Source organism: Kogia breviceps, chromosome 15, assembly GCF_026419965.1.
Source record: "Kogia breviceps isolate mKogBre1 chromosome 15, mKogBre1 haplotype 1, whole genome shotgun sequence".
In the NCBI taxonomy this organism is placed as follows: domain Eukaryota; kingdom Metazoa; phylum Chordata; class Mammalia; order Artiodactyla; family Physeteridae; genus Kogia; species Kogia breviceps.
Genome location: NC_081324.1, coordinates 18,593,597 through 18,604,604, shown reverse-complemented (window position 1 = coordinate 18,604,604; position 11,008 = coordinate 18,593,597). Strand labels below are relative to the sequence as shown.

At 41.5% G+C, this 11,008-nt stretch overlaps 1 protein-coding gene across 50 annotated transcripts in view; it reads right to left on the bottom strand.

Annotated features, from left to right (window-relative positions):
- Positions 1 to 311: 311 nt before the first annotated feature.
- TCF4 (transcription factor 4) overlaps positions 312 to 11,008 on the bottom strand; it is a 362,778-nt gene continuing 352,081 nt past the window's right edge. For 21 of the 50 annotated variants that reach the window (XM_067015513.1, XM_059041434.2, XM_059041425.2 and 18 more), the window contains 5 exons: positions 6,735 to 6,870; positions 4,952 to 5,114; positions 1,508 to 1,737; positions 950 to 1,090; positions 312 to 744 (listed from right to left, as the gene is read on the bottom strand). In XM_067015513.1, the coding sequence (XP_066871614.1) occupies positions 954 to 1,090; positions 1,508 to 1,737; positions 4,952 to 5,114; positions 6,735 to 6,870 (666 nt within the window). In that variant the 3' untranslated portion in view covers positions 312 to 744; positions 950 to 953. The remainder of the gene's footprint in view (positions 745 to 949; positions 1,091 to 1,507; positions 1,738 to 4,951; positions 5,115 to 6,734; positions 6,871 to 11,008) is intronic. The other 29 variants (XM_067015516.1, XM_067015525.1, XM_067015538.1 and 26 more) reach the window with 3 other exon arrangements.

Below are 11,008 nucleotides of genomic sequence, written 5' to 3'. Positions count from 1 at the left end.
TATTTTTTTACAGGAGAAAAAAGTCTGAAACAAATGAACAAAAGCTTACCATAGTCACTAAATTTTTAATATATATTTATATATATATTTATATATATATTTGTCATAGGTCTATAAGATCCATCTGTTCCTCCTACCCTAAGGAATGGCTAATGTCATCACTTCGCTGTCATCAGGATGTTTGCTGGTTTTGTTACGAGGGCAGCCGAGCTTCCCCTTATTCGATATCCGGTAATTATAAACACTAGCTGACTTGAATACCAACAAAAACGGTCATGTAGTTTTCTTCAGAAGTACACTTTTTCATTATTGCAAGTTTACAATTTTTTTAAATTAAATATTTTTTTTTTCAGACTTACAAATTAATTATATATTTTTTTTTTTTCCAAAAGAAGTTTAGGCACAAATGCATTGTTCCACAGTGTGGAAAGATTGCCATTCAGTCTCTGGGCTGCGTCTCAGCCTGCACATACTGCTTGGAACATTCTGAATGATATGTTAAAGAGAGTCATCTCCCAAGTTGCACTTTTTTTTCTTTCTTTTTTTTTTTGTTTTTTTGTTTGTTTTTCGGTTTTTTGATCATTGGGAATGCTGAAACCTCTTGCGTCTGCGATTCATAACTACTCAGACTTGTCTTATATTACAAAAAAGGGGGTTAAGGACAAGTGTTTATGTGGGTTTAAGATAATACAGCTGTTAAGGAAGTGGTCTCTTGTATTAATGAAGCAATGTGGCAACTTGGACCTGAGAAAGGAGAGAGAAAGATGAATTAATACGTTTGTAACAGAAAAAAGGAAAGCTTTTATTTTTAAACTTTTTTTTTTCTGTTTTCCAAGGGGGGGAGAAAAAAAAAAAATCTGTGAATTTGGGTCAAATATGGCTTTCATGGCTGATGCCTTGGTGAGAGTAACAAAGGAAAGCTTTCAGAAATGGCTGAAAACAAACTTGCCCTTTTACATCTGTCCCATGTGATTGGACGCGTCTCCCATGCCGGGGTGAGGCCCCGCCAAGGAGAGCGGGGGCGGCTCCGAGGACACCTTCTCCTCTTCCCTTCTTTTCAGACATGCAGCTTTCGGATTCAGATTCCTTTCTGTGGAAGAGGAAAGCACAGAGCATTTAGGTCACACCCAGGGCTTCTGGTCCAGGGCAGTCATGCAACGTTTCTGTGGGTCTGTTGATCCTTTCTCTCAGTTTCTACCTTCCAGAACAAGAGGACCCGTTAGGAAAATGCACACTACGGCCATTCCTTTGCTCAGTGGCTAGTAAAGGTCGAACTCCCTGGTGAAACTGTGCAGCCACTTTACAGCCTGAGAAAGTTGGTAAAGCAAGCAAACGTACCCGGCTCCGGTTACTGAGAGGTTCAGTTACAGGAGAAAGGGGAGCTGCCTCATAGATTTAGATGAGATTGAGACAGTGATTCTGCAGGATGTCTAAGAGTCTACTCTCTGCTCTCCCCAGCGGCGTGCGACCGTGACCTCTGCATGGAGGCCAGCCGGCCGGCACTGACCTCGGACTTGCTGCTCCAGGCTGAGGATGACGGCCACGGCCTGGTGAAGGATCAGGAGCTTGGTCTGGGGCTTGTCACTCTTGAGGTGCAGCTGCACCATGCGGCCGAGCTCCTTGAACGCCTCGTTGATGTCACGGACCCGCAGGCGCTCCCGGGCGTTGTTAGCCATCCTCCGTTCCTTCTCCCGCTCGGCTTTCTGCTCTGGTGTCAGGTCTTCGTCATCGTTATTGCTGCGGGACAGAAGGGCAAACGCGACATTTTCCAATGGGCTGGGGGAAAAGACAGCTTCTATATTCCTTTTGGTTTCCTCTCTGAGTTGTCAGGGAACTCTTCCATCTCAAGGTCTTGTCCCTGGCAGAATTGTCCATCCACCCGGGCTTGGCGTTGCTTTAGGTGGCTGTGACAGTCCCTACGCCAGACATTGGCTGTCTCCTGGACGTGAAACCCAAACCCAACAGGAGAGGTTCAAGTGGGGGCCCCGAGCGCACCACATGGAGGGAGGGGAGCAAAAAGGAAAACATAGCTTTCACCCCTAAGGTTGCGCACGGCAAAGCAGAGCGCTGTCAACTTCAGCTCAAGCTGCACTTCAGGACCGCGACTCAGAAAGCGACTTAGACCGAAGCTGCTCTTTTGAAAACAACTTTCGCACTGTGACATCCGAAACCCAAGGAGAACCGGGGATTGAAAAATGATGTGCATAGGTCAAAATTAAGACGATGCAGCTCAAACTGGATTAAGAAGGTCCTACATTCAAGACAACAGAGCAATGGGAGTAAACACGGGGGCCTGTTGTCTCTTAACCAGCTGGGAAGCCTTGGTCAGTCCGCTTAAAATGTATCTGAGTCTCGCTTTTTCCATGTATTAAATAGAAAGGTTAGAAAAACATCATCTCCATGGCCTTTAACATTATGAATGTTTATGATTCCCCAGACAGGCTGGGGAAAGCTGAGTGGACATGAGTTCTAGGCAAAACAAACCCAAACCAACCCAAACACTTACGGGTTATCAGTACCCATGATCTCATTGTGAGTCAAACGTGAAGCCCAAAAGCTCATTCCCTGATTATGAGAACAGAGATAGTACATGATTCCTATCAATGGCATGGTTGGAGCCAGGAGTCTGGGAAGGGAAGGTAACTTCTGTTTCTGGGTGTCATGCTGACAAATTAGAAACTTTTGAACGGGGGGCAAATAGGATGATGAACCACCTGGAAAGCATGTCATATCAGGAAGATCTCATGGCGTCGAGGCTTCAAATAATTCCTGGGCAATCACGGAAAAAAAGAGGTGTGGAAAATGTCTCAGGAAGGCAGAACAGAACAGAGCGAAGAACCCTGAGCGGAACAGTCTGAATTAACATGAGCAAGAACCTTTTCTGAGTATGAGAGATATAAAAAACGAAGTAAACTTCACTCAAAAGCAAGAGAGTCCTCACTGCAAGAAACAATATGGAGGTGACCATCCATAAGGATGTTGACCTAGAGATCTGAGCACTGACCCCAAAGACCATCAGGGTGAGCCTCTACTCTAAAGTTCCATGAATCTGAAAGGCTCCCAGAATAAAAATGTTCATCACAACCTTCCAGAGCTGGAGGAACACGTGGGAAGTTATCTACTCAACTCAGTTCAATGCACACACTCAGTGAGCACTGGCTTAAAATGGATAACTCTGAGGCTTCCACCGTGGAGAATGTCTGGGTAACTTCCAAATCGCACTAAGGCTCCACTGCGATGGAGAAGCCCCAATCAACCAGAAATGGAGTGGATTCTTAGGCTGCAGCACACGCGGCTCATAAAGATGACGTAAGTAAGCCAAGAACACTTATAAAGGAGGCAGATACCAACGAAAGATGCTGTAAGACTTGGCTCATCTTCCTGTAGGTTAAACTCCCTTCCAGATGGGACCGTCTGCCTCGAACGTGTGCTGGTGAACGCGCAACGGAACTGAACCCAGCGGAAAGTGCTCTCTTTCTCTGCCATCTGACCCTCCTCATTTCCTCGCCAGTCCCGCTCTCTCCCACCCGTGACCTCTGCTGATGCCAAGGAAATCAAGATGACTATTAATTCACACCCACATTGTGACACACAAATAGGACGTAATAAGTGAAAAGAGAACAGAGTTGAGTTCCTGCTCATCCATCCTGAAGTTAAAAATCTGGGTATTGTTTTTACACATCAAACACAGGCCACACCTTTTCCAAAGTGGGCCTGAAAATGGGAATTTGTTTTCCAAGGGTGTTCAGGTCACTAATGAAGGAGAATTGGTTGACCTCTTATAAATAAATTGGTTATGCGAAGAAAACTGCCTAGATTTGGAAAGTCTCGCCTTACAACATGGTTTTGGGGGCCTAAGTAAATGTCAAAACAGTGACCTTTTACAACAAGGTTCTTAACAGCGAGTTAAAATGTTGTACTGAAACGTCAAAGAATCCATCGATATGCATGCGTTATGACCATTAGTTAAATTACCAAGAGCTGACTGATCTAACAGAGAAGCTGGTAAGGATGTGAAAAGCCCTTCTTGCGATGTCTTACCAATGTGGCCAAGTCAGGAAACTCTGTAGCAACGGTGAAAAGGGGTAAGGTAGAAGCTTCCAGAATTTCTGAAACTGTGGTAGAACTTGTAATAAGATTTATCTCAATAACTATAAAGGCAATATGACAAGGCGGCATGTCCTTAATTCCTAAACGACGTCAGGTATAACCTTGAGAACGATAGCCTTGAAAAGGGAGGTATCGTCTTAGTACAATTCATTTAATTTGCAAATAAAAACCATCCAAGGGAACTGAGGTAAAGAACATGGGTGTCACCATACTCAAAAAAAGAAAAAAAAAAAAACAACCCATCTGATTATCAGATTAAAGTTCAAGGAGATAGATTCTAATTTAAAGATATCGGGGACTTAAGAAAACCAACCAGAAGCTATTTTCCTGCAGTTGCATTTTCTGCCGAGAGAAAAAAAAATGAGCAATTTAGGTATTGCTCTTATATATATCAACATGTTTAGAATAAAGCTGGGAAATCAGTACTTTCTCACTTTTGAGGTAAGAAAAAAGTTACAGTTGCACATACATCGATTGAGCTTTCAATAGAGCTAAGCTCTCTTTTTAGAAATATTTTCCAAAGAACATTTACGACCAAATTTGTAGAATAAGTATAGTTTTACAAATCGACTGCTTGCATTTGGATCAGTTACGAATTGTTTTTGCCGTGTGTCATTATTAGCACTGGGTCCAAATTCATAAATGCAAAGACATTTTTGGCTTTCCTAGAGTACACGTATCTCAAACGATACTTTCGTACCTCTAGAGCAAGCCTTTCAACTTTCTTTTCAGCTGCAGATTTACCTGCCAGGAAAAAACTGAATAGTTTCTTCCTGTTCTGTTCACTTCATCAAAGTCCAATAAAGGAATTAAATGAAGCGACAGTATTATATACTGTTACCTAGATCTTGACCTAGTAATGGATTTGATATCCTTCTTGTCGTCATCTAATTTCTTGTCCTCGGAAGATTTCGTGTCTTGCAGGTTTTCATCGCCCTCGTCGTCGGATTTGATCTCAGAGCTGCCGGAGGAGACACTCTGGCCCTGCAATCCTGGTGGCATGCCTGCAGAAAAAAAAGAGACCAGGTGATACGGCCACCAAAGCCTTGAGGCACAGACACGCACAGCCCAGCCTGGAGAGCTGCCAGCTCTACAGTTCAGACTGCCGAACTGTGCGATCTGTCAGTTTTTTCATGGTCTTCGGTGAAGTTTCAAAAATGCACCTGCAGAAACAAGTTTTCCCTGCATTGGCTCTGAGGTTAAATTCTATTTTGCAATCTTTTGGAGTAGACGGTAATTTCACTGTCTACAAAACATCAACTTAATTGCAATGAAAATCATAATCAGGAAAATCACACACCTCAATGTTCTGATTAAGAACCCAAGTAAATATCAGCTATTATATTGAGTTTCTTCCATATGCAATGATTTAATAGAAAAATGTCCTTAAAATATAATTCCCAGGGAGTATGCTAAATGTGTACAGTCAAGGCTTCAATAGATACCCTAATGATATTCTGAAATTAGGCTTCTCTTATCCTCAAGGAGTAATCAGCATTTAAAAATGGTACATATGGAAAGCAGTTACTGCTCAATGAAGACATTTCGAGCTCTATCACTGCTCAACTTTCCAAGATCACAATATATTTTAAAACGTGACCCTAATGTAATCATTTATTTCTAAGGTAGAAGTGTGTCTATTTAGTGTTTCCTTCTATTTGTAATCTGTACAGTCTAGAACTTTATCACTCGAAATCTGGTCAGTGGACCAGGAGCCTCCTTCTCCCCTGGGAGCCCATTAGAAATGCAGGACCCCAGATCGAATGAATCAGAATTGGCATTTTAACAAGATCCTCAAGTCATGTTCGGGCACATTAAGAAGTGCTGATCTAGGACAGAGAAAGAAAACCCAAAGGCTCTTTAAAAGAATGGGCCACCAAAGTATTACTATTCAATTAAAAATGGCAGGCATATCCACATATATAATTAACGCTCAAGATTCTTACAACGCTTACCAGGTGGGCAAATGTTTATACACATTACATTCTTGTGCCACTGTTATCATTTTTATTCTCAACGTGAGGGGAATGAGGAGATGTTATGTAAGCATTTTCGGGTCACCTGGCCAGCCAGTCGCACAAGGACCCTGGCTGGGGCCCAGGTCTTGCCCCTGCGGCACAGCTACCTGGGGTCCTGGGAGGCCGAAAGGAGTCAGAGGTACGAGGCAATAAGGACGGGGCTTGATGACTCAAGAGCGAAAATCATCCAAGTTCCATTTTTTGAAATGTACCTACATTTCCTTCCATCGTAAGCAACAAAAACCATTTCCTTCCTTCCTCTTCATTTGGAAACATCACTGTCAGGCTACAACTAACCACATTAAAGGATCTGAATGAGAACAATGTGGAAATAGCTAAAATCACATTTCCTCTCATCAGTCTGTGGTCTCATTCCCTGATGAAATAGGAGCAGGATTTCCGAGGATGCTGGAGCAAAACAGTTACTGAAGAAACACAATTAGCCAGCTACCTTTGAAATCCTTTCCCATTTACTTACCATCTTTGTATCAAAATGGATTCTTGGTGATCGGCCAACGCTTCCTGAGGGATGTGTGAGTAAGCATGGGATCCACACGGGGTCTATTGTTTCAGTGAGGTCAGAAGCGCCCGCGGAGGTGGACCTACCTCTGTAAGGGTCCTGGGGTGGGTTCAAATCAGGGGACGTTGCAGACTGGACAGGAAGCTGTGGAACTGGCACCTGGTTTGGGACAAGAGAATGGCTGCCCCTCAGGGCCACGCCATCTTCACGATGGGCCCCAACCTGAAAGGGCAAGAGGAACCGTAGAGTTTAGTGGGAATCAGAGGTGTGACGGCTACTTCCAGGGCAAAGCAAGGACCCAATGAAGGGAGACTAACCCTTGAAAAACAATACTCCCAAATGCATTTCGCTAGAGGGCGCTAAAGGACCACGCATGCACCTAGAGTACCCAGCAAAAAAAAACACTTTTACACTCAGTAAGATGCTGTGCTGTACATCCAGTGACAAATATGGCAGAGTAGCTCAGGCAGGTAAAACGTCAAATTGTCTCCCAGGGTGCTGCAGTGGAGTGCACTGATTCGTACCCATCTGTCTTCTATCATGTCCGCCAACAGATCTGACAATTATCTTAATGCCCATATGCTTAATTGTGGTCTTCTCAATTCCCCCATTGCTATCGGAAATCCTACAGGAATTTCAATTTGGCATTCGACTTTCATTTCAGGGGATAAGATTCTCAGGCCTGCCATTTTTTTTTTTTCCTCCATAATGCCAGCTAAGCCACTGACAGCGGAAGCTACAGCAGTATGGGACATAGCCCCCGCTCGGTACAAATATAATAAAATGTCACCTGGCTTTCCAAAACTGGCAGCCCATTCCAAATTAATGTTTACTGTATTTCATCAGCTGCTGAGTCCCAAATCCAAAGTTGGACCGTTTCTGCCAATGCCACCATACCGGAAAATGTACCAATAAAGGTTTTATTAAACACACCAGTAATGCCATCATTGCCGTGCAAAGATGTTTGGACAGTTTTCCAAATTTTTTTTTTCACCATTTTGATCCTAGAAAGACACCATATTGTAAACGCTCTCTATGCCTCCAAGAATAAAATTATAGAGTACAGCATGATGACTTGGTCTGAAAAAAAATACAGCTGAGCTTTTTATTAACTACTACTACCTCCTCTGGGGTCGAGAGATGTTGACCTTGGGGCATTGAGACAGCAATCACTGACTTTATAGTGTACACCTTCAAGTAAGACCAGTAAGCATTTGCAAACCAAGAGGAACACGAGTAGCGTTTGCAACGGCATTTCCAAGTAGTTATTTTCTTAACCTACTGTGAGGTGAACATTGACACAGGACAGTGGGTCTAACACTAAAAATATTTATCCATGAATTTATACGGCTATGAATCAAAAAGTGTAATGTTTTCCCAATCCAAATCTGAAACCACAAAACAGAATAGTCACTCTTTTGCTATCCAGTGTTTTAAAAGAGTATTTCCACAAAGTGCAACAATAAGAAGAATCTGAACTAGCAACAACAAAATTCACAGAGCCAAATGAAGCATGTGCGCTCTAAAGGCAGCCTAGTGTAAAGTGTCACCTTTATATCCTCCAAAACAATACATAAGAAAATAATTCAGGGAGAGGGAGGAGGATCATATAAATCATACCAACTGCCCAGATTCAAAATACAGCCAAAATAAAACCATTATATATAGAATGGATAAACAACAAGGTCCTACCTACCGTATAGCACAGGGAACTACATTCAATATCCTGTGATTAACCATAATGGAAAAGAATATGAAAAAGAACGTATAACTGAATCACTTTGCTGTACATCCGAAATTAATACAACGTTGTAAATCAACTACACTTCAATAAAATAAAGTTTTTTAAAAGTTAAAACAAAATACAGCAAGAACAGCAAAGGATTTAAGGACTCAGGAGCATCAGGACGTATAAATGAATGTTGTAGCTGAGACATCTGGGGAGTCCAGGGTTTTCTGCTACTCGGGTGCCCGTGTGCCTTCCCAGAACAATCTGAATGGTGGTCATTTAGTGTCTATGTGGATGCTTCAAATATGTTAACACCCTGATTATCTCCCAAAGCAGCTCACTCCATTTTCACCGCAAGTTGGCCTCCTTGTACATTCCACCCAACGGTCCTAGATTCCACTTCTGGAGTTCCATGGAATAAGTGTCAGCCCTTCTCACATATTTAACACCATTGCCATGCCACTCCCATTTTTCATCTGTAACTGAAGCCTAATCTTTCACGGGTAGACCATGCCCACCCAATTCCCTTCAACCATTTTTCACTCTTTGTGTATTGTTTTTATTTTCCTTCCAAACCAAAGAGTGGTAGCTGTTTTCCATTTTTATATCTGTGCATTTAGAAGGCCGATTCAGTCAATGGTTATTCTTTCAATCTAAGATGTCAACTTGCAAGCATGACTTTTACAGACCCTGATCAAATGGTAGCTCTTTAAGACTGTCAATCAATGTTAACCTAAATAATTACCCAAGTGTTGATTCAGTGACTGGCATTTCCCAATGGATTTCATTTCTTTCCACAAAGGATGATTCTAAGTTGGAATCACTGAAGGTAACCACGGATTTGAGCACAGCAGAGATTCTCGCACTCTCCTTCTATTGTAGAATCATTCTATTAAAACCCTCAAGCCTTCTTTGTGGGCAGCTACGATGCAATTCAAGGTTAATATTTTGCTTTTGAATTAAAATATATTCAGTTATTAATCCTGAAATTTCTTTTTTTTTCCCCTTCTAGACACGTTTAGCTTTTAAAAGAGGATAGAAGAACCCACAACCAATGACCTTTCTATTTTCTTTCCCTCAACTGTAAATGAAAGACTGTGCAACTGAGTGAAAATTATACAATAATAAGAATTAATATGTAGATTATAACTGTAACTGGCCTTTGTTTGCTGCATAATCACGGGCAAGTTGCTCAGATCAAAAATGGAGAAAATAACATCGGAAGTTACAGAGAGTAAGTTCCAGGTTTATTGCAAGGAGTAGTAGTATGCGTGACAGCTAGTACACAAAGGTACACAATAATTATTGATATTGTGAGGTGTTCCAGCTGAAAATACTTGCATACTACATAAAAATAAGAGTCTACATAGTTCAAGAAACCTTAGAACTCAAGCTACTTTCACTTACAATCTTCTGCACTCTGTCTCTATTTTGTTCATATCCATTTGATTTTAAAATCTTTCTCCTGCAGAATGACAGTAAAATCTTAAATGATCTATAAGTATGTTTGATAGTTGTTCCAGCTAGGTTTTTGGCTTTCAGTCACGCATGTTAGCTAACTTTATTTTCTAGAGATCATCTCAAATAATACATCATTTGCCATAAAGGAAGTTGGAAACAATGTTATCCTTGATATCCGAAGGTCTCCCTTGTAAACTATGTATAGTCCAGGTCTAACGAATGACTAATGATAGGTCCACATCCATGGATCCATCGAATTAGCTTGATTCTCCAGGATCAATTCCATTGCCTGTGGCTGTGGAATAGTATTCCAATCTGAAGAATTAGCTTTGTTTTACTTGTTTCCTTGAGCACAGACAGCATCTCCTAACCCTATTTACTTCTCCCTCAGAAACATTATTTCTGGTCACATAAGAGACAAGGAAAAAACCACAGTGAATGGCCAGCGCAAACCCATCAACAGAATAACTCAGAAATAGACGAAGAAACCAATACTGCCATCTGTATATATGAGGGTCAGGATTTGTCCACTTACAAACATAATAATAATGTAACTAGAAAAAAAGCAGATTCCTTTAACCTACAAGTCAACTCTAAGGATGGCACCCAGAAAATCCAAACTTCATTGAAGTCCTATTTTCATAAACCTTTTCATCTAGATAAGCCATAAAGTTAAAAGGCAGCCTAAGAAAAGTTAGTTTTATCAATATTGATTGTCAATTTTTTTTGCAGTCTTTAAGAATACAGTCTTCTTGTAGCCACATACAATATGGTTTTAGATATATCTATGCTAAAAGTAGAAGAACTAAAAATCTAAAAATTATTCAATAATTATCGGTTGATTGATCAAAGAGTACACTTATTAATTCAACAAATATTTCCTAATCTAGCTCATGCTTGTCACTCTGACAGGTACTGGGGACAGGCTGGTGAATAATTAGATGTGGCCCCGGCCCTCATGGAGCTTATAAGCAATCCTTGGTGGGATTTCCGTGGAGCGATCAATTTAGTGTGGTGGTTTTAATAGTAAGGACCAGAGACTCCTTCCAACTGGCTCAGGTAAAAGGAGATTTAACAGGAAGATTTCTGTGATCTACGTTTTGGGCCTGGAGAACTCTCGGGACCTAAGGCCACCCCTTGTGTCTCAGGAGCTGTTCTAGCCTCTCTCCT